This window comes from Rhagoletis pomonella, unplaced genomic scaffold (genome assembly GCF_013731165.1).
Source record: "Rhagoletis pomonella isolate Grant_MI unplaced genomic scaffold, Rhpom_1.0 Rhpom_scaffold_00002, whole genome shotgun sequence".
Lineage (NCBI taxonomy): Eukaryota > Metazoa > Arthropoda > Insecta > Diptera > Tephritidae > Rhagoletis > Rhagoletis pomonella.
In genome coordinates this window covers 63,400,394-63,425,180 of record NW_023458556.1, presented here as the reverse complement: position 1 = coordinate 63,425,180, position 24,787 = coordinate 63,400,394, and the positions used below count along the sequence as shown (strand labels likewise).

The 24,787-nt window shown below is 38.0% G+C and overlaps 1 protein-coding gene across 1 annotated transcript; it reads right to left on the bottom strand.

Moving 5' to 3' along the window:
• On the bottom strand, positions 1-24,142 carry LOC118733950. Its single transcript, XM_036463599.1, has 3 exons — positions 22,813-24,142; positions 9,919-11,178; positions 1-5,869 (listed from the first exon to the last, which is right to left on the bottom strand). Exons 2-3 carry the CDS (start codon positions 10,975-10,977, stop codon positions 518-520), a joined length of 6,411 nt encoding a protein of 2,136 aa, XP_036319492.1. The 5' UTR covers positions 10,978-11,178; positions 22,813-24,142; the 3' UTR covers positions 1-517.
• Between the last annotated feature and the right edge of the window lie 645 nt (positions 24,143-24,787).

The window sequence follows — 24,787 nt, the reverse complement described above, 5'->3', positions numbered from 1 at the left end:
AGTTTAAAGTTTTTCAAAAGTCCCGTTTTTTTGACTTACAAAGTATTTTCAGAAAATTTTTTCTAAAAAAAGTGATAAGAAAGTTGAAGATTGGTATGCAAATTTACTGAATTTTCCTGAGTTTTTCACAAAGTATAGACATTTTATTTATTGGTTTTTGCTGTAGAAAATTTCTTTTATAAAAATTTAACGAAAAAAATAGAATAAAAAACTTAACATACTTTGGAAAAAACTCTCTACATGTAGCCTTTTGTGGTTGACTGTAGGTAGTTCGGCTTCTTACATTTAAAAATGTATGTAAATAGCTATTCCTTGCTTTGACCAAAGCGGAAATATTTTGCCGCTAGCTACCTTGCTGCTTAATGTCGTTATGGTCCTTTAGAATTCAGTGTGAACTCTACTTTTTTAGATAACTTTTTTTTAAGCTATTTGTGTGTGTCCATTTTGTATCAATATGTATGCATTTTGTTTAAAATTTGACTAGAAAAAGTCACTGTAGACTACTCAGCTAAGCAGCTTACTTCTCAACACCCAACAGTTTCGCCGCCTCATCGGCAGAGGAGAGCAGTTTATTGAGTATACCCTGATCGCTGATGCCCAGCAGATTGCCAATGAGATCGCTATGTAAGCCACCGTTTGGTTGCTCTTCGGCCGCAATATTCTCCTTTTGTTCGCCGCTCATGTGACTACTGCGCCATTCGTTCGCTTTGCTCAACAGCTCTTGTATTCTGGGTGTACGCAGCGCGTTTGCTGCTGCTGCCGCTGCAGCCGCTGTAGCTGACGCCGCCACCATCGCATTGGCATTAGCGTTGACATTCGTTGTTGTAGTCGGTGTTGCAGCATGCGCCGCTGTAGGCATCGGCATTTGTTCATCGTCTGAAAAGTCTGAGCCACTATTGCCTGTCGCGGATGCATCGCCACCTGGCGCGCCATTCTGCGAGCGTATGGTGTGCTTTTTCATGTGTCGCAACATGCTATGCTTCAGCGTGAATTTACGCAAGCAGATTTCGCACTGAAATGGACGTTCGCCCGAATGTGTGCGCATGTGGCGTCGCAAGTCCTCCGTCGACCAGAAGCGGCGCACGCAGAAGGCGCAAATTACTTTGCGATTCGTGTAAGCGGGCATTTTGGGCAACAAAGCGAAGCTGTTGGCTGCCTCTTCGCCCACGCGACGTTCCTCTTCTTCCATCAGTTGCGTTTGGTTGGCCTCAGCTTCGCTGACAATGGCGCCTTTGGAAAGTAGCAGCGTGAATTCTGGCGCATGCTGCTTTTTAATATGCTCCAGGCAGTTGAAACGTTCGGTAAAGGAGCTTTCGCACAAATGGCACTTGTATGGCAAGTCTGCATTGAGTTGGGAGAGATGCTCTTTGGCGCGTGCATCGACATCCGCGCTAGCTGCATTGGCTGCGCATATTGAAACATTGATTTGTTGTTGCAGCTGTGCTACGGCCAATTGTTTGAAGAGTTTAGTTTGCTGTTCTTGCTCCTGCTGCATACGTTGCTCCTTTTCGCGTCGTTCGCGTTCCAATTGTGCCTCCTCGGCTTTACGCTTGCGCTCTTCCTCTTCGCGTTGGCGCTGTTGTTGTTCGATCTCCTCGACAGACTTTGGCACCGGTATTGGCTCGTTTACGTCCTCGGTTGGCACATATACCGACACCGCCGATTCAACGTCGCCATGCTTACGCAACAGGTGGCGATCACAATTGCTCTTCGTGGTGAAAAGTAGTGGACAGTGCGAACATTTGAATGGTTTCTGACCGGTATGCGTGAGTATGTGTCGGCGCAAAGAACTGGACCAGGGGAACATGCGTTGGCAGTAGGGGCATGAGACGCGATTTGGCGCCAAACTGTATGCAGACTTTTTCTTCGGCTCGGCTGGCGCTGCAACATCTTCGGTGCCGGAGTTGTTGCTTTCGCTGGCGCTGCCAGATGCTACCAAGCCCTCTTCATCGCTTTGCTCCATGTGATTGGCCACGTCGCTGGGTCGGAAGTAGTTGTTGAAAGAAACGGCATTATTGGTAGCGTTATCGACCAGCTTGGCGACGGGCACCAAATCCTGGGATTCGTCTTTGAAGGGCGAGCTGGCTACTTCCTTCAGGAACTTTCCCACCGACTCGGCTTGTGCGATCATAGCTTTCATTTTATTGGCTGGGGTGACTGGCGCCGTAGGTGCGGCCGGAGCTGCAGGCGCCACTTGTTTAGCAGGCGCGGGCTTTACTGCAAACGCTGCATTGGGGTTTCCAGTGGCTGAATTGTGTTGTTGGCCTGTCTTAATCGCTTGCTCTAATATGGTTTCCGCGACTTTTTTGGCTGTCTCGTTAGCGCGCTCCGCATTGATGGGCTGCGTATGCTTTGCTTCCTGCACGATAGGTGGTGCTGGTGTTGGCGCCTTGTGCATATTTTCAAATTGCTCTCTTGTAATGTGCAGCTCTTCCTCCTCATCCTCGTTATCATCGATTATCTCCTCGACATCGTCTTCTTCATCTTCATCCTCATCAATAACTAATTTCGGTTCATCATCTTCAATGGAGCCGTTAATAGTTGTTGGCTGACTCAATTGGCTGAAAGCGTACTGCATCCCATTTGGTGGTGGAGCCAGCGGCCCTAGAGCGGCGCCTGCATTCAGCAGCATATGATGATTGTTTGCTATGCTGCTCGAGCCGTGTGCCAACGCTTGCTGAAGCAAGTCAGTGTCCTTGCGTGCCTTGAGCTGCTGCGCCAGTATGGCGTACTTCACCTGCTCGGAAATGGGTGAAGCGCCTAGTCCATTGCCTTGCGCCTGACTGGCTTGGTTGTGAGCTTGCGCAAAAGCGGCCTGCAAGTGACTGATGCTGTTCATCGCCGCAGCGCTGCTGCCACCTCGGCCACGCATGGGATGGTGGCCGCTGCGATGGCGTTGTGCGTAGTATTGCGGATGTTGTTGCTTGACGTGCCGCTCCATATTTGAGCGAAGCGTGAAGCGCGCGGAGCAATGTTCGCAGGCGAATGGACGTTCAGTACGGTAACGACGCTGCTTTTGCTTGGGCATAAGCACGCCGTTCTTAATGACCATTTTGACAGGCCCACCTGGCAATACCGTGGGTGGTATATGCGAGTGACGCGGCATGCTCATTGGAGAGTGGGGTGCAGGCGGTGTCATCATTGAATTGGGTAGCATTTGGTTCATTACATTCTGATCTGCTGGTGCCGTATGTGGATGCACGTTTAGCTTGTCACCCATGAGTGAGTTCAAATGCGGTAGCATGGGCGGCGTTAGATTCGGTGGAGCTGGCATGTTTGCTTTGTTCATGTCAATGCCAGGCGGCACAAATGGATTGCCAGCAGCAGCACCAGCAAACATTTGATTCATCAGCGGGCGAAAATCAGGCATGAAGGGAAACTGCGCCGACAAGCTCCACAGTTCAAGCATTTTTGGCATGTTTAGATTCTCCTTGACGTAGGAAAAGATGTCTATTTTCTTCTCAGGATCGATGTTGTTCTCGGCTGGCGTCGGTTCTGCCACAGGCGCCTCATTTTCAGTTGGTTTGAGCGAGGGTTTCTTGCTTAAGTCTAGCACATCCATACTCAGATCGATTGGTGCGGTCTCCGGCTGTTGAGTGTTGGGTGGCGGAGCTGGACGCTCTTCATATGAGTCATTAAAGCTACCAATCGAGCCAGTGGACTTATCAAGCAGTTGCTCCAAACTTTTAACCTGTATCTTTAATGGCTTAGCTGTCATACTCTCGGCTGTCAGCATTTCTTTGAGGTGCGACACAGGCGTTGACCGATCTTTGGGCTGATGTTGCTGATATTGCAACTCCATGTCATCATCAAAGTCAGGTGAGGAGAATATGTGCAGCTTCTTAGCGGGATCGTCACAAGTTGAGTCTTCGGAAGGATGGTATATGATGGCGCGCTTCACCTCCTCACGTGTAGTCTTCGCATGCCGGTTGCGTAGATGACGCTCGCAGTTGGCTTTTGTGGTGAAAGCATAATTGCACTCTGCACACTCGTAGGGGCGATCGCCATTATGTGTACGCATGTGTCGCACTAGCGCCGCCTTATCGCAACTCGAATAGGGGCACATGTTACAGCGAAATGGACCAGCCGGCCCGACAGCTCCCAAGTGCACGCGATTGTGACCTTTCAGCGCGCGCAAGTTCGGAAAGACGGCGGTGCAGAGCTTGCAGGGAAACTCGCCGCGCAATTTCATCTTACGAAACTCGGATGTGAAGGCGTCTTGCGCCTCCTCTTCGTCCTTATCCAAACTATAATTGCTGGATGGTGTATTGACCGATTGTTCAAAGTTCTTAAGGAAGTTCGATGTGGACGACGATGATGTCATATTCAGTATCGATTGTATATCAGCCAAATCTTTGGAGTCGTGTGACTGTTGAGAGAGCAAGTTGCTTGTCAATTGGTCTGTGGGCTCAACGTCTGCTTCTAGCTTGATATCGGTGCTGCTTACATGCGCCGCATCCGGCTCATCGTTAGTAGAGTGCTGCGGCGACGGTAATGAGATCAAACTATGCGCGGAGAAAGGCTTCTGACTCTGTAAATAGAGCTGGCGGAAGAAGTTGTTGCGCACCAGGCTCGTCTTTGCCTCTTCGATCTCGGCTTCTATCGGCGGTGGCGCCGGGTAGCTGTCGCTCAGGCTACGGCTGCGACGCGCATGCCTCACCACCTCCGCGGCGTAACATTCGCGCGCGTGCAGTTCTAAATCGTTGCCATTAGCAAAGCTGCGGCGACACTTCACGCACTCCACTAGCGGCATCGGGCGACTATTGAGCACCGAGCGCTGGGTGCAGGGATGCAAGCTCAGCTGGCGATGTGTGCGAAAGACTACCTCGCAGTGGCGGCACTTCGCTGGTATATCGGCATGTTCGCTATCCAGATGGTTGTCCAGCGCGCGCATATCTGCGAAGTCATCCGCATTGCAGACCGGACAAACGGGACATGCGAAGAATGAGGGCTTCTGCTCAACCTCTGCGTCATCATCCGACGCAGCTGATGCGGAAGAGGATGTGTTCGTGGGTTTTTTGACTGCATTCACTTCAACTACATCCTCGCCGCCGACTATGTTGTTGTTGTTTATAGTTGTCTTCACGCGTCGTTTCATCGCAAACAGCATTGTAATGCCATCAGCGTCTGCGCCACCATTGGCATCGGCGTCGGCGGCTAGTTCATTGCTTTTACGCTTAAAATTACCTAAACTATTACGATTCGCGCTGTTGTTGGTATTGTTATTGTTATTGTTATTGTTTGTGTAATTGTTGCTGACATTATTGTTGATGTTTTCGGTGTTATTATGAGTTTTATTGTTGTTTTGGTTACTATTATCATTATTATTATTATTATTTGAGCTATGGCTGATGGCACTTGATGAAGAGTCTGTTGAGCAACCACCATCACTTTCGCAACTTTCTACGCCGCTACTATTTAAGCGTTTGCCATTAACACCTGCACCACCACCACCACCACCTGTCAGGGGCGCAATCGGCGCAGTCGTATCAGCATCTGTCACCATTGCTTCAACAGATGCTGCTTCTGCTGTTGTTGCTGACGATTTGACACCTCCACTAATCAAGCCAAGGCTTAATTGCATATAACTGGTGTTGACGGCGGTAGCGGAGGCGTTATTTACACTCGTGTTGCCAGCCATCGAATTGCTGTTGTTGTTGTGGTTGTTGTTATGACTATTGCTGACATGCTTTGTTCCATTCGAGTTGCGGCGATGATGATGATTGTGTTGGTGCTGTTTGTGCGTGCGCATGTGCCGATGCATATTGCCGTTGGTGGTGAAGGTGAGGTGGCAGTATTTACAATTGAATGGTCGTTCACCAGTGTGCACCAGCACATGCCGATCCAGTGACGAGGCAGAGGAGAGCACCTACAAGGGCAGAGAAGAAAAAAAGAGAAAAAGAGAAATTTAAATAATTGTTGCATTTTTTATGAGTTTGAAATAAAAAACGATTAAGTCACAATAATAAGGCTCGCTTTATCAATGTCCCAAAAAATGCTAAATATGTATTACATATGTATGTAAATATAAAAATAACCTGGTTATTTGCAAGTTAATGTGGATGAAAGTGCTTATAAAAGCTTTGGGCCATTCCCCTTAATTGTTTCAAATTTTCATCGCAATTCTCAACCGACTTATAGAATTTTTTAAACACCAATACATGCATATAGACCATTGGAATCCCTGAGAAGTGACCCTAAGTGTTCTATAATTTCGGTTCTTAAACCTCATTTCCGTTTAAATCTGCTTTCTTTTGCAAACACCGTACCAAATATCGAGGAACATACATATGTATGTAATAAGTAAAAAAATAAAAACTTTATTAAACCATAGACTTTAGATATTGCAGGTAAAGTCGATAGATTTTGCTTTCATATTTGCAGAACATATATTAATAAAAACTAAAGTTAAGATTCATTTTGGTCCTGAAAATTCCACAGAATTCAAAAAGTTTCCTGAAAAATCTCGAAAATTATGGAACTTGAATTGAATCCCTAAATAATCTGGAAAAAATCCCAATACTGTCCGAATAACCTCGAAAACTAAACCGTGAAGAATATTAAATAAATCCTCCCGAAAAACTCCGGAAAAAATCGCCGTAAAATTTTGAACTTAGATTAGGGAAGCTGCGTTGCCTCATAGATACCATTAAGTTCCATAGTGCTGCCAGGTAACTGCGATCGCATTAGACAGCTAATAACTGAGTCTTTCTGTTAAACTGTAACACCTGCAATACACCCATTTTAACGGCAGCTTCAAAATTTGGCGGAAAACCTTCTGCCAAAAGAGTAATCCGCAGTCTGCTGGGGGAAGCACACTCGCAGACAGTGTTGGCACTAATTGATAGATTTTTTTAATCAATTAGTTAACTCGATTAAATTTAATCTGATTACAGTTAATATACCGCACGTTTAATAATATAGAGATTTAACTCGAAATTCACGTTTTTGGAGATTTCGTCATACAATTAATAAGCTTGATAAGGAGAATATGTTCAGCCTAACAGAAAACTAAACTTCCCAACAATGGCTAAGATATAGGTCTTTCCATCTGTCTTTTGGTATCCAAACTGTATGAATTGATCAAACTTTGATTGCGTTTTCCCAAAAAAATTAAATTTTGAAATAAATCTGTATCTAAACGTATAACGGTGGCGGGAATGTAAATAGGGAAAAGACATTTTATCAAGTTTTGGCTACTTTTCTTTGTTTAAAAAATGTTTATTTTTTTTTATGAAAATATAATATATTACTATCTAAAAAAAATATGTACAAAATTTCAAGCTATAAAACATAAGAATTCGACGAATTTTAAAAAATGTTGATCAAAATTTAAATCAGACTTTCTAGAATTGTTTAAGTAGGTAGTTTTGTAGCCCTTTAAATGATGGTATAATAAGGTGCAAGTTTTAAGTAGCTTGGACTTACTGTTGATTTTTGAAAATTTTTTGTTCGCACATTTTCTACCATACTTCGTATGTTCAATAATTTTTTATATATGCAGAAGATGAGCATCACCTTCCACAAAAAAATTTACCGAAAATCAACGGTATCATAATGTTTCTAAGAAATCTAATTAAAAAGCTCAAAATATTGATGAATCTTTGTCCAATTTCGCTAATTTTTGTACAAGGTTTGAAATTTTGTATACATGGTCTTTGTTAGATAACGAGCTACACATAAGCTAATAAACAATAAATAAGCGAAAGTGGAATAGCCAAAGAATGCTAAAATGTTCCCTATTTATATTTTCGCCACTGCATGTACAGCTTATATTGTGTATATCCACGATTTTTCGAGGGAATTAGTAAGTATTATTTTTTATAATTGCACCAAATTCAAATTAGAATCGTTTCATTAAAAAAACTTAACAAATAATTATAAAAACCTTAAAAAAATTCAGACAAAAATAAAAGCCTGCAATATAGCGAGAGTACCAGTTTGACAGAATAAAACATAACCAAAGGTCATAGAAAACGAAAGTGCTGCCACGTTTTTATGAAAATTTTTTTTTGGCCCAGAGTCCAGAGAGACTCTTATTAAATTAATAAAGAAAAACACTGAAAATCGGGATTTAATCGCTACGAATATGAAAAATCGGGACACTTATACGTCCCGGCTTTTACAAAATATACAGCGGGGCAAATTTCTCAAAATCGGTACTGTCCCGCCAAAGTCGGAACGAATGGCCACCGTGTGTATATTATAATTTGGGACTTCAGCCAAAATATTTCAAAAAAATATTAAGATTTATGTAAGCTGTCCAATTTGAAGATACCTACAGAAGTCGTATTTTTTTTAATGAAACTAGTTATAAAAAATATTTTTCCCAAAAAATGATCTCAGATGATAGGGGAGTTCTGCATAAAAATGTTTAAAAAATTTATCTACGGAATTTTCAAACTGGTGGAAATCTCTAAATATAATAATTTTTATAATTCCGGCGGAAAAACTGCAACTTTTATTTTGGTGGGGTATCCTAATGTATACATACATATGTATGTTTATAACTTTTATTTACAGCCTTTGTTTTAAAGCAGGTCCGAAATAACCATTATCTTGAATTTTTTCCAGTGCCAAAATATTTTCTTGGAAGAGTTTTGTTTTTAGAACATTGTGAAATCGTTTTTCCTTGATTTTTTTTTAAACAATTTTATTGAGCTTGAGGGCGTTTTTAATGAAAAACTATTGTGGAAAACAACAATAATTTATAAAAAATGGTACAAGTGATAGCTATTTCGGAGATCACTACATCTCCTCATCGAACTTCTTCAGTGGGATTCGATCCAACGACCCCACTGCTATTCACACTTGATCATGTGCTTATTGGTTTTGTTAGTTTTTTGGTTAATAATTCTGTTTTTAGAATATTTAACCTTTAGGTGTGCTCGTCCTTAAGTTATTTGTTTTTATTATTTATAGCCTTATAACAATTATTTTCATATTTATATTATTTTTTTCGATCAAGACTAATTGTTACATTGGGGTTTTTATTTTTTCAGTAAAATTTGTTCTTGTGGTTTTTATTTATTTTTTTATGAGAAATAATTGTTATAATGAATCATTATTTTTTCGATAATTTTTAACCTTATAACGGAGACTGCGTTTTTTGACTGCTTTGAATCCCTTATTATCTAAAAAATTAAATGTTAAAATAACGGGTTTGATAAGAAAAAATAGAAATCCGCAACCAAACATTTTTCTTAAACGAGAAAGTAAAAATCATAAAATAATGAGGTTGTTCACGCTTGCCTGGTTATCAGCTTATGTGGTTATGTGGTTATATTGTTTATTCAGTTTACAACAATAAAATACAATACAATACAATAATAATTTTTAACCAGATAACCCGATAACCAGGCAAGCGTGAACAACTTCAATAAAAATTTTACGGTTAAATTAAAATTTTTATGATTAAGTTCATAATCGTTACGTTGCCTGATTTAAAGTGTATCGTTGAACGCATAAATGCTCGAAAAATCCCGAAATGTCATTGAAAATCTAAAAAAGGTAAAAATTAATCCTCACGAAAATCCCAGAAAGGTACGAGAAATACATAAAAGGGCACGAAAAATGCCGAAGAGTTCCGTAAAACTTCAAGTAGTATCGAAAACAGACATAAAGTCAAGGAAATTTACGAAGACACGATAATCGCAAAAAAACAAGAAGTATTTATATAATATAATCTATTGACCACTTTTCATCCGATTTTAAAAACTAAACATCCTTTGAAACGGACATTTATAAACCTTTGAAATGATGTACAACAATATATTGTTAGACTTAGCTTGTTTTGAGTTTTCATCGGGGGCTGATGAAATTAAGAAAGCTATTTCGAGATTTGTTTTGAGGTGCGTAAAAAAGTATATCCTCCCTATTAATAAATATGTACATATATCTTTTCCCCACTTAACTTACCTTTGAGCAGATGGCGCATGTGTAGTTCTCTGTGTCCCCAGAGGCGTAATTGTGGCAACGTATGTGGTTCGTGAATTCATGCCGCGTTGCCGACACCACATCGCAAATGGTACACACGAACTTCATATCCTCACGTTCTCTATCACCAATACCCGACTCAGGGCTGGATACCGATACTGAGGATGCTGCCATGCCGGTGCCGCAGCCACGCGGCGATGAAGCAGCCGAAGACGAGCTGTGCGAACCATTCGCCGAGGCCGAGACAGAGGCAGAGGCAGATGCACACGCAGAAGCTGAGACGGACGCAGACATTGCATTGTGCGGTGGCGTCAAGTTAATACCACTTGTGGAAACGGCCGCTGATGAAGAAGTCACTGCCGTCGCCGCCGCTACTGCCGCCACCAATGACACTGTTGATGCATTCAGGTAATGACTACTAGAGCTGGCGTCCACAAAACCAGACTCATTATTTGTTAATTGTTCGGAGGCGGAGGTGCTGCGATTAAAACGAAATTTCTTGCGCAGTGAAGTCGGATCATCCGCATTGTATTCCAGATGCACGCTTGTCCGTTTATCCAGTCGCGTCGCTGTGCTGCGTCGCTTGTGATGACGTTGTGATCTCGAACTTTGCGCATTCTGTTTCGAGCGCTGTTCATCTGGTGACTCCTCATCATCATCATCGTAATCATTAGCCTCATCGGAGTCGTGTAAGCGTTGTTGATGTGGCAGAAATGATTTAGCATCGTCTTGTGAGGATACACCAGTTGCGCTGTTGACATCTGTTGTATTCACGTCATTGCTGTTGACTTTGTTTGTATTTTTGTTGTTGTTGTTGTTGCTGTTGCCGCCGCTAGTGCTGCTTATGCTGTTAATGGCCGTGTGTGGATGTGGTGTGGATGTGGCCGATGAGTGTGAGCTTAGCTTCTTTGGTGTACGTCCCAAATCCAAGTGTTCCAACGATGATTCCGACGTCGATGAGTCACGTCGTTCCATCTTTGTGGCATTGGTTTGGATGGCATCCAATGTGGACTGTGTACCAGCGGCTGCTGCGGCGAGCATTTCGTTGTTTTTATTCGAATCTTTTTTCTTTGCCTTTGCTATTCACTAAGTGGGTGTGGGTGTGTGTGTGCGTGCGTGGGTGCAGGCGCAAACTGTTGATTGGCTAAACGGCACCGCAGTGGAATTTCGTCGTTTGTTCAATTATTTGATTGCGAAACTGAGATACGAGTATGAATATGAATGAATTCGGTTAAATAAAATCTGAAATGAGAGCAAAAATTAAACGGTAATGTGATTAGAATCTTCGATCTGTTGAGTTGAGATGAAAATTTGGAGACGAGTAAGGGACTACAAGGTAGTAAAAATGTACAGTGGTTATTTAGGCTGTATGAAAGTGATTTACTTTTACAAGCTTTTATTTATGTATTCTTGTATGTTGTATATTTGTCGGGCGAAAATCTTGAAAACATTTTATGACCAACTTCCCGATGATCTAGAGATTTGAAACTTGACAGTTGGCTCAGAACTCGATGACAATGCAATACGAAAGATTAGTTAATCCGATAGGTGCCGCAGGAGTTAAGATATTTAAAAAATCCGTATTTGTAGTCTCATTTGGTTCACTAAATGTTTTGTCGATAGGTGGCGTATGAGCCTATATATTTGGTAAACCAGCATTTAAGATCCAATTTCGTTCATATTTAGAAAACTTGCTTTAAAAATATTTGTTTTTACTACTAACTTATTGAAATTTTTTGTTTAAATAAAATTTGTATTATATAAACATGTATTAAGTACCGCTAGAACTCCAAGAAGATTTAAAAAAGTAATGGCTAATGATTTTCCGTCCCTGTTTTTAACCGTTTAATGCAGACTGCTTTTTATGTTTGTTTGAAATCAGGGGTCAAATTATGAATTTTATTATAAAGTTTATAACCATTACGGTAGAAACATATTTCAATATCGTAATTTCTTTTGATTATATCCTTTCGGTCGGTTTTGGTTCGTTATTTTGTGATTTTTATTTTTTCGTTAATTTTTAACCGTTATAATGGACACCGCGTTTTTATCACCACCTTGAGGCTGCGTTTCTTTATACATTCCGGATAATCGCATTTTACAGCAGAAATAAACAGAATGCGTTTGAAATATACGTCGACATATCATCAGGAACGTTCCAAGGCGAATTTATATAAGGTGGCAGCAGGAGTACAAAAACAAAAACTTACATGTATTTTGTTATAAATTCGCCTTGGAACGTTCTAAAGAATAAATAAACAAAAAAGTTTAATCCAAACGTTCAGAATGAATAAAGAAATGCAGCCTGAATAATTTACGCTAAAAATTACATTTGAAAATAACTATTGAAATTAAAAAAATCATGATAAAAAAAGTTCTAAACGTAGTTTGGTTTTGATAAAAAAAAATTGATAACATTAAATAACTGTACACATATTTATATACACTGCATACAGCAGCGGGCAATAAAATAGTAGCGAAATTCAAAATGATAGATATTGTTGGCAACTTATATTAATTAATTTATTTTTAATAATTTTCGTTTAAAATATGGTTTGATCTATAAAGGAAACCACATAAATAACAGTTCTAATTTCATTTGGAATTTTGCTAATATTTTATAGCCCGCAGCTGTATATGGGCATACTACATATGTATACATATGTATGTAAACGATGTAGGAACTGTATTTGTAAGACACGAATGTACAAATTATGGTATCTACACAGGAGTACATACATATGTATGTATGAATGTATGTATACGTATATGTATATGTATATGTACATATGTAAATGAATTAAGGTGCATCAATCTCCAAACAAAAAAGAGTACTGTTTTTTCATGGGAATTATAAAATTTATTCAGTCTTATCATGAGTTTAATTTTCCCCGAACCGGTTCACTTGTCACTCTTGGTTTCCATGGTTTTACTATGGGCGGATGACAAATTTTCGGGCGAATTCAGGTGAAACTCAGGATAAGGCAGATTATATTTTCAGACTTCCACCACAATATTTCAGAATAATATTACGATTTAATTGAGTTTTTCTTAAATAAAATGAGTTTTTATAAATATTTTGGCCGAAAGATCCCCTCTTAAAAGGTCTGGAAGTAATGATTAAAAATATTATCAACGGAATCAAAATAATGAGATTTTTGGAGGTATTTCCAAATCAAAAACTGCGAAATATTTTGACGAAAGTCTTAATCTGCATTATCCTGAGTTTCGCTTGAAAAAAAATTGACAGGAAAATTTGTCATCCGCCCATAGTAAAACCATGGAAACCAAAAGTGAAAAGTGAACCGGTTCGGGGAAAATGAAATTTATGATAAGGCTGAATATGTATGTATATCATAAATTCAGTAAATGCGGCGGAAAAACTGCAACTTTTTTTTTGTGAGACACCCTAATGCACATACATACAAATCTACGTACATACATACATATGTATGTATGTTCATAAATATGTCGCCATAAGCCCCCTAACAATCGCCATCTGCAAATAGCCGAACATTCGATTCGTTGCGGCTGTGGGCATTGGCCATCTTAGCCTTAAGAGCGAAATACACAACACAAGCGGCTTGACAAATCAAGCGAAATATGCCTTTGCTTCAAGCCATTTGTATTGTGTTTGGTAGGGGGGTGTTTGAAGGTTTGACCAGCCATTTGAGGGAAATTTGAACAAAAATCAAAATTTTTATGATTTTCTGGCCGGAAGAAAACTAAAACTCTTTGGTTCAAGGAGTCATGTTTGCATGGTGTATGGCGAAATGGGATAAGTAGGTTTGAAGTATGTTTGACAAGCCGCTTGTGTGGTGTATTTCGCTCTTTACTATAATCGGTAGTGTCTTGTGTCTTCTTCGTTTTGTATTTCTGCATTTGTGTGTAGTATGTATGTACATTAGAGTCTTTTATCTCAAATTTAAAATCTACGAATGGGACAAATTCGATCAGTGCTACTACAAACACACAAACATATGTATGTATGTACATATGCATATATGTATGTACTTACTTCGTGATTTGACAAGAGGAGAGACCTATGTATATTACGGCGGTCCAAAAATATATTTGAAAAAGTAGAGTCGAAATTTGTATAGAGCATACACCGCCTAGGATTGTTCTATACCGAAAAAATATACCCTTATTTTTTTATTTTGAAATCAAAAAAAGTTTTCCCTGTATTTTTTATGGGGAAAAAACAACTTTTCGTAGAAATGGTATAGAATTCTTGAGAATCAATATTTTTCGATCGGAAAACTCTGTTTCTCTTCAGGAGATTTCCAATAATAATACCATGGGGAGGTCCCATACCAATTTGTTTTAGATCCGAGCATTGATAAAATTAACGGTACTTCTATATTTTTATATGAGAACTGTGTTTTTCGCTTACAAATAACTTGATGTTGTAACAATTGAGTTGTACCGAGCCCTGAAAAGGAATTTATATTGCATGAAGTTTATTATGAAGTTATTAAAGAGTTGAAATAAAATTTTTTAGTTACTTGCATGCAATATGCAGATTTTAAAATGCGACTTCGCCTTTACACCAAAATCGTATTTTTATCATTATTTTTAACCGCCTTCAAAAAAGGAGGAGGTTATCTATTCCTCGGAATATTTTTTCATGTATGTTACCGCATAACCGATTTCGATAATTCTTTATTTAGAGGAAAGGTGGTACTTCAGAGGTGGTTCCATCCTAATTTGGTTTAGATTCGGTTATTGAATCATGAACAAATTAACGGTAAAGTTTTACATGAGCATTGAAGTCGGTTTTGTTTTTTGCTAAAAAATTACTTGTTTATTTAAACAATAGTCTTCGAGGGTCTGCTGCAAATCGATAAACTGTTTTAGTGATGATTAAATTTTTGTTTTTTTTTTACAAACCCTCTGTGAACCCTAAGCATACCTAAACCTAAATCCAAGTACAAACTAAGTAGAAAATATTATAAGATAATAATTATAATTTGGTCCTATTTTATTTCGAAAACGGGGCTGACATCATCTTATAGAGTTTTTGAGAAAAAACTGTTGAAGTGTCGAAAAATGGCAAATTAAAAAAAAATATATATATATAAAAATATAGTTTGGACGTAATTACTCCGAAGAAAAAAACACGTATTAATGAAAATCCAATTCGTCTGATGGATTCTACCTTACGTCGATGGATTGCGCAGAAAGGGGTAAAAATTAAAACAAAAAACTTAGTAAAAAAAGAAAAACACTAGCAAAGAACCTGGCGAACGATTCCACCAGGACATAGCCGCTATGGAGAAATCAAAATATAACCACATAACCAGATAACCTGATAACCAGGCAAGTATGAACAACACAATTGTGAATATAGATACCCTTGTGGACAAGTGCGCTCGGGTATAAAAAAAATCACTGTGTGACCGCTTATTTGAGTCACCGTACGTGAGGTGATCACCCTTGACACTGCCTATAAACTCACCCTTTTTGGATAACCCATGAAACTCCTTTCATTTATAACTACTCACAAAATCCTGTTTGAAAGGTTAAAGTTCAACAATGCAGAATGCAATTGAGCTTTAACTTTTTAGAAATGTATCGCACTATTAACACGTTGCTATAGTAATTATGTCGTCAAACTTCAATATTAGTAAAGAATGTGTTAATATAAAGTTGCCTTTATTTATTTGAAGACCGTTTGATTTACATACATATTCACATCACCTAATCTCGTTTGCCGACGGGAAATGTAAAGTTTTTTTCCGGTTTGGTAACAACATATCCATCGGTGAAACTGGAACCCTTTCTATGGAAATTAATACTTCTGGTGTTTAAATGATCAGTCACCTGTTTCTGATCGCTACTATAACCGTTCAGCTTCATCATTAGTTTATGGGAATGTAACGATTTGCAGATACATATGTATGTAGATTCCGGGGCAAGTAACATACCATCTAAATATCTAAGTGCCAAGGGTTGTAATTTACATAGACGGTTTTGCAGTATCACCGACAAAATGCATGGCTTAAAATGAAATGTGGCATACGAGTAACTTCTTTCTGAATCTATGTACATATATGTATGTACATAAATTAACCCATATACGTTTATTTGCTTAGCGATTAAAGCTGGTGGCTTCAAAAATTCGGTTGCAACTTTCAGCTACATAGTACATATGTATGTATTTCCAAATTAGCAGCTTCTATGTAAAATTATTGAAAAATTGCCTTTGTAACACATACTAGTTGTTAAATTATTCTCCCTAATCAAAATTTCTGATAAGCATTTATGGAGTATGCATGTATGCATGCATCTAAGTAAATACCTGTGTGTAAAAATAAATTCGCTTTTTCTATTAAATTAGGACAAAAGGTAAAGCCGGTGAAAACTCAAAACAAATTAGATTAAAATCATCCAACGGGACTAGAAGCGCTCCATTTGTGTTATTGGAGCGCTCCATAATCAGCAGTAAGCGCTCCCTTCCTAATTTCACACCTCATTGTGTTTTTACATTGTGTGTCATTAGAAAGAAGTGCTCCCTTGCTGCTCCAAAAGAAGCCCTTGGCGAGCGCTCAAGTAAAGCATTTAAAAAGCGATGCGTACAAATTTTAACTTTTCATATTATACATATTTATCTTTTAATAATATAATGGAGTTTTTGTAAACTATTTGATGCTTATAGTGGAGTGTACTTAATATAAACGGTTTTTTTTTCTATGTGGTATACATATGAAAATACATACATATGTACGTATGTCCATTCTGTTTAAATCTTAATATTTTTCCGAAATATTTTGTTGGACGTTTTAAAATATAATAGATTTTATAATAATAAAAATAGTAGCGATTTTTTTTTTGTATGGGGAGTGATGCAGTCTAATGTACATACATGTTTATACATAAATTATCTTTTTTCAAAAGTAAATATTTTGGCGTTCAATGCTCTACAAAAATACTCCAAGGCCTTTACAGTACAACTTATCATTCGTTAAATATTGTGGTACTGTTTGCATATACAGCGAGTGTCAAAAATAAGTATCCTATGACGTTTTGACGATTTTATTGATTTACTATATTTTCCATACCAAATTTATCATTATTTTTTTTTTTTATATAAAAATACTAGCTAAGGGGTCATGTGACTTGTGGTTCCGAAGTTATGGCTGATAAAAAATTCCAAGCCTATGTTAAGTGCCACGCCCCCTTTTAAAAACTCATTTATATATACTTTACTATAAGCACCTACCATAGATATGTCTGCATACCAAATTTCCAGCTCACGTGACTTATGGTTCCGAAGTTATGACTGGCTAAAAATTCCACGCCTATGTTATCTGCCACGCCCCCTTTTACAAACTCATTTTTTATATATACCTTATGATAAGCATCTACCATAGATATACCAAATTTCAAGTTCATGTGACTTACGGTTCCGAAGTTAGAGCTGATTAAATAATTCACGCCTATGGGAGGTGCCACGCCCCCTTTTCCAATACCGCCCATATTTTCCCATGAGTATGGAATTAATTTTATTTATCTCAACAGCAAGTTCCAATGCTCTACTACAAATATTTCAAGACATATACAACATGAAAGTTTTAGTTATTATAGGAGGTGCCACGCCCTCTTTTCCAGTACGGCCAATTTTTCTCTATGCCTATAACCTTCCCGGAGTAAAAGCAAATAAGTGTGCAAAGTTTCATGCGATTCCGTGTCGCGGCTCAGAAGTTATAAGGTAATAAACAAACAGACATTCACATTCATATATATAGACGAAAATTATTAAAAATAAAAAAATAAACACAATTTGCAAACAATATCATTGTCAATTTCGTTTCTAATTAGTTGAACATATAAATACTGTACCGCATTACCAACCGTACTTTCATAAGCCATTTTTTAATAGCTTACGCAAATGGGATCAACAGTGATCTCAAAAACGTACGAAGTTTCACGTAATGCCGACGCCGAAAATCTCAGGCCCAATAGCTGTATTCTGTTTCACAAAATGGTGTTTAACCACCTTTAGATACCTTGTAATATACTCTTTAGGCCCAGTTTTTTAGTGCCAGTTTCAACTTAGATCGCGTAAACTTCGTTCATATTTAACAGCTGCCTGATATTTGATAGGCTAATCTTACATAGTTTAAACAAGCAAGATCCGGCGTTCCGCTTTTAAAGACTGAGGGGATACTATTTACGGTCCCCCGCATTCCAAATGGCTTTGAAAAATAATAAATAAAAAGGTGAATTAACATTAAATTTAATTTATATCGACTGTCGCATTTTACTTATAAAAATGTGGGATCTTATGATGACTGACTCTACGTCAGCAGATCGACTCTCGGTAATCCGGACATTGACCCCATCTTTAACAACAACACTAAGCATTAGTTTTTGGTAATATTTAGTAATATTTTTTGGCATACAAATTTACGTAAATGTATTTTTCAAAAACTTAATGATATTAACAAAATACACTTCAGAAGAGTATTGACGGAGAATACGTCTTACGTTTCGATATGGAGGCTATGCTCAAATGTTGTAGTATGGCGTTTCAGGGAAAAAATTCCAAACCTATCAACATATCAATTTTTGTAAGTAACCGATTCGGTTTCGGTCGTAGAAACAACGGTAAATATTGGCTTATTTTGGGGTCCATTTCGAGCCTTTAAAGTGCTCTAGCAATTTATGATTTGCAGATATAGGTTTCATTTTCGGGATATAGGTTCTTTGGAGCAATAGAAATATTAGTATGTACAAATTTTATATAAATTCAACAAATATTGAGCATTTTAAGCCAAAAAATAGTTGAAAAAATTTGCATTTTTTTACCAAAAAGAAAACCGCTCGAATGATTTTGTTTTTGTTTTCTTTAATCAATCCTTTTGTTTGGTATATGGGAAATATTAGTTGATATCTTCTAAATATGTTTATTTTATTCAAATATGTGAGCATAAATGATTTTCCATACAAAAACACTTCGTCATCATTTTGCAAACATGTGCATGCGCTGGAAGTGAGAGAAGGAGACAAAAAGTATGTGTAGTATGTAGGTATTTCGGCTTTTGAGTAACAGATGGCGCAATATTTGTAACCTAATCGCAGTGTATGTATGTAAATACACACATACGTACATATGTTGATTGAAGCTAATGTGGATCTGTTTTTCTTTTAGTAATCTGTACATACATATGTACATATGAATCAGGGCCGGCCGCAGGATTTCTCTTTAGGAGGGGTTTTATGTAAAGTCATTCGTAACAACCAAGAATATGATTGTTTTATTTAAAGTATTTAGCATATTGTATTTAACTGTGGATATAATTCAGCACAACTCAAAGAAAAGTCACATGCAATTTACCGAGGTATATTTAGATAAAAATTCGTTTTATACTGATAGCCCATTGTGCGCTCGTTCTCTGCACATGCATGATGATATTCACTTAATTATTTTGCAAAACTATTCTTAAATAGGGGAGCAAAGGGCATTATGGACCACATAAGGACAAATTTCTGTAGAAAAAACGGAAGTCTGAATTTTTGCTAATTTTTAATGGATAACACAGCCCCACAAAAATAGAAACAAGACTAGACTTTTTTGTGCTGATTACGAATCCGTAAGCATAAAGTTTCCATCAGCAGGTCGAAGTGTCGAAAAATCGAGTTTTTTGCAATAGATTAGAAGCTCTTCCTTCATGGCTTAAATTATAGCTCGAACTCTCACCTACTATCTCTCAAAATACCATTCCTGCACCTTGACTTGATTGTCACTTAGATATTTGTTATACACTTTTATTTGTTTTTATTTTATTTTAGAAAAAATTAGGAACAAGTTCAATCAAATTTTTGAACGTTTATTATATGCTTCTAAAAAAAGTGTCACTGACATTGGTTATTATGGTACACCAACTGTACATTGAATTCTGGTACAAAAATGTATCTTTTCCATGATTCCAGAAAATTATAAAAATAATAAAATTATTAGCACGCTATACAAATAAACCAAATAAGCCACAATACTCGCTAGTAAAATTTTTTAATTTTGTCGTTTCAAAAAATAAATAATAAGCATTTAAAATCCATAAAAAAAATACATTTTTAGAACAAAAACGTGTAATGTGCAAATTTTGGACTTGACGTAAAACGTACGTTTCATAAAATGCACGCAATGCTTTCATCGAAAGGCGTCAAAATCCAAAGCATACTACATATAATCTTTTCAAACAAAATATTTGACTGCAATTTTTTTCTATGTATTTAATGGTTTCCTTTTACAGAGTTCATTTCGATGGCTGATGTGAAGATCGACATATCTCGGCAGCCAGTTCGAAAACGCCCTTTCTCAGAAAATTGTTCAACAACGCTTTGTCCCAGAAAACTTTTCACGAACGCCCTACTTCAGAATTTCGGAAGAAAGCGCCCTATCTCAGAATTTCCTTGAAGAACGCTCTATCTCAGTTGCCGATTCAAAAACGCCCTACCTCAGCTCATTGTCAATGTATGTATTTTCGTTTGAGATAGGGCGTTTTTGAACCAAATTCTGAGATACGGCGTTTTCGAACTGGCTGCCGAGATAGGTCGATCTTCCACTCAGCCATCGATTTGTGCTTGAATCGCTATTTAAAATGACTCTTATGTATATTCAAAATTTTTTACTGAGCTTCATCCGTTTCTAATGAGAAAATGTTGTGGAAAAACAACAATAATTTACCCAGAAGTCATAGCTACTATCACCACATCTCCTCATCAGACTTTCTCACCGCGGTCACTGGGATATACACAATCTGAAATGGCCTCAAGCTCTATAAAAATTGTTGAGATCTCCAAATATTTTTTACCATTATTATCTTAAACTATATGATGACAAATTTTATGAATTTTTCCCTCCTAAAAGGGGGGAGGGGGTTTAAACGGACGAACAGACATGGTTTAAACGATTTCGCCCATCGTTCTGAACCATTTAGTATACAGAGTCAAAGTAGCTGAGTAGCGATTGTACGAAAGCTGTGTCACTTCAGACCGGGACGTAAGGAAATTGAATGTGTTGTGTTTGGATCGGAGTCCTTTCTTCCACACGTAGTGCCTTCTTTTTGAACGTGTGACTTCTTTTTAAAACTAAACTGAGTAAAGACCAAGTCTGATTTTTATCTCAACGCCGATTTTGATGTGCGTCTTGATGTTATCACACAAATGGAGGGACCTTTTACAGTTTTATGCAGCCTCCGAGGGGCAAATACAGAAATACACTCGGATGTTTGTAATTACCTGCCGAGGGGCAACCGCTGTTAGAGAAAAACTTTTCTAATTTGGATGCTGCTCGGACCACGGTTCGAACTCAGGTCCCGCTGAGTGGTAGTACACACCGAGCGTTTTTCAAATTCAATCTCTACGTAAGTCGCAAAGTAAAGATATTTGGTAAATGGTGTAAGAGTTAGAGTTTGTAAAAAATACTAGGTCCATCTTCCCTGAAATTACATTGTGCCCCATCTTTCTAGTCTAGTGGTGAAAGTCTTTCAGCATGAGCTAGATCTTTAGCACAAGCTGTTAATTTGGTTGCCTTTTCTCTCATCTTGAGTAATGTCTCAAGCGCCTACGTCAACGGGCATAGAGTGGCTCTGTTTGCATTCTTTGGCATCGTCGCTGAGCTTCACTCAGCCGTCAATGACCGGCAATTGGAAAGATTGGGAATTAATTGCAATTGGCGACGGAATTTAGGCCCTCCGCTATTGCCTCCAGGGAGACGTTATTGAAAGCTCCCCATATGTCGAGAACAACTTAAATTGTGAATTGCTATGCACATAAAAGGTGAGTATTTTTTTTTTAATAAAAATGCTATCTTTTTTAATTACATTTATTAAAATTTCTCATGCATCGATCAAAGAAAATATATAAGTATACATATATGTATAAGATTTTAAGTGCCATTTTCTCAAGTAGCTTCTAAAATTTATCTGCTATTTAAACACAAATTTTGTTCTAAAAAAATATGTTTAAAGCTACTTGATGGAACGGCCCTATGATGAAGTAAATATCATCGTCATAAATTTTATAGTTGATTTCTTTTATACCTATAACAACTATGTAGTTACCGCCGAAATCGGAGCTGTGCGTATGTACGCGAAAGTGCCAGACGGATTCAGAAAATTTTAATTTTAAATTACTTACATTAAATTTTTTACTAACGATCGCAGCCATTTAATCGATAACTCAATTGAAAGTCAAAAATTCAAAAAAATAAATTTTCACTGAAATTATTTTAATGAAATTGGCTGTAAGAGTTAAAATGGTGTAAACTTATGAATGCGGTGGGCCAATTAAGGAATTCAAAGTTTGTAGATCGTACAGATTTGATGAAATTAATACCAAAACAGATATAACAGTAATCTATAAGTTAGTGAATATAATCATGAAGAAAAATATATTTGCATTGATTGGAGATAAGTCCTAGGAATTAATTTATGCAAATAAATTGTCATAAATATTTTTTGAGTTTTTTGAGCTTTCTTTAGATGTGTATATATTGCATTCAATATAGAGGGTATTGCAAAATCTTACAAAAGTTAGCTTCAGATATTGAAATCCACCTTAAAATTAATTGTCATCGATTATTAATGACTTTATCCTTATATGTCGCGTTTTAGTAAAATTTACTGTTGGTTTTCGAAGTTGTGGAACTCGAATATCAGAAAGAAGTTTTTATAAAAATTTCAGAAAGAGTATTGAAAATCCATACATGCATATTTGTGAACTTTTGGCCAAACAACTTCTGTGCAAAAAGTCCACCAGATCGGCTCTTTTCTATAAGCTTAAAAATTTTACACTAAAGCCTTTGCATTTTCTTAGCTCAGACAACTAATTTGTTTTTGAAACTTTAATGCCTTGTTTGTTATTTACCTTTTTCTTTGTCAGTTGTTAAGGTTTCTTTCGCAGTAATTCTCGTTTCACTTGTATTGGTCTTGATAGGTAATGCGCCAGCTTATGTTTTTGTTTTGCTCTAAACAAATACGTATGTAGATCACAGCAACTATTTCTCTTTTTTTATTCCGTAATTATTATAATTTTTTTGTTTAAATATTTTTATAATTTTAAATTTTGTTTTAGGGGCTTATTGCTTAGCAGCGACTTGAAATCCTTTGGTATCTACACTTTTTAGTTTTCACTTTATATTTTTTTTTTGTTATGAATGCCTTAGATTAATTTGTGTTGGTTGATGAGCACTACTGTACATATTTGGTAAAATATATTAAAGTTGTAGAATCGTTGCACAAGTTGAAGATAAGCACTTAAAAGCAAGTAAACTTTTTCGATAAAAGTTGCGACAATTTTTTAAAGTCTGAATTTCTACATATTATAAGTCGCAAAGTTTTTTTTTGTTTTGGTTTTTGAATTGACTTTTGAGCATCCACAGCACTTTGCCATTTACTTGAGGCTAATAAAGTTAGTAACTCTTCTTGCTGCTGCAACTTCAATTTATTTTCACAAAACAACTGAAGCAACCCGATGTTTCTAGCGATGGATGTAACCACGTTCACGGGCGCACACGGAATGATACATTCGCCTCACGACGAGTTTGATTGAAGTACAAACGCAGCTTAACTGAGTTCTGTTCACTTCAAAGTCGAGTAGAGCAGCGCATCGCAGCGTTGTAGATTGATGTGGTGTACGCAACGCAGCGACCGCTGCATGGCGATAAAAGTCCACAGAACAAATCAACAAAAAAAACGGAATTCACGAGTACAAAAAGAGATGAGCGGCGGCGCGTGAGGAAAACTTGAGACGTCGAAAGAGCCACAGTTGGTAGAGCAATGTGGTGTCTACTTATCTTTTCACTTTGGTTGTGTAGAGCACTTCACCTTTAATTCACAGTTCACAGTTGTTATTACTTCTTTTGGGGGATGTATGTATTTATGTGTTCGTGTGCGTACATCCGACCGAGTGCGTATACAATTTATCCTTTACCGTTGGCCAGATAAAAGACGACTGTTACGAGAGCCCAACCACGGAGTTGTATTTAAAGAAAATTGTTAAAATGAGTCAAAAACGTTCACGTGCTGCAGCTGAGCGAACGGATGGATAGTGGCAGCAGCAACAACGCAAGGAGGCCACAGACGCTCTTCCAGCAGCAGCAGCACACGAACAAGTCTACATACATAAGTAAGTAAAATCCCAATTGAGCGACGACGAACACAAGCACAAATGCAACTGCGCGCAACTAAGAAACAGTAACCGAACCAGTCGGACAACCCTGGATGAATAATGAGTGAGGCGGCTGGTTGGATCCAGCTAGCGCACAGAGGCGGAGAGCACGATATATGTACATATTTATGCATATCTATGGACATTTGTGGAGAGAACCAACATTGAACAAAACAAATTATCTGCGGGCCAGCTAACCCACTTGCCCACACATACTCTCCCAGAGGTGGAAAACAAACACACCCAAATAATGGCCGCATGTGTTAGTGGGATGGTCGTCTCTGTATGGAGGAAGACAGTAGATGAGCATTTCTCTCCAAATGCAGAGGAAATAAATATTCTCGCAAGCTGGCAATGGCGGTGGCTACAGCAGCACCAACGCGACGCTGACGCTGACGACGAAGAAGCAACGGTATGATGCAAGATTTAGCACGGAAGGGGAAATGCCAAACACGGCAATATGAATACTTATATGTATGTACATATGTATGTGCGCCTGCGGATGTGCATGTATATGTGGTGATGTTGTGAAATGCTCTGCGACCATCGCCAGCAACCAGAAGCAGCCTTCATTGGAGCTGAGAGAGTGGCCTTGTTGTCGTGCAAGCAATTCGAGCAAATGGAAAATAGGATTAACTTTTGCGATGTCATTCGGTGCACTGTGCGCTCCTGG

Bases quoted from the DNA above. Each gene is read 5' to 3' on its own strand.
- LOC118733950 (XM_036463599.1), bottom strand. From the start codon at position 10,977: ATGCTCGCCGCAGCAGCCGCTGGTACACAGTCCACATTGGATGCCATC. The intron at 5,870-9,918 runs GTAAGTTAAGTG...CTGCCCTTGTAG, and splicing joins CATGCGCCATCTGCTCAAAG to GTGCTCTCCTCTGCCTCGTC.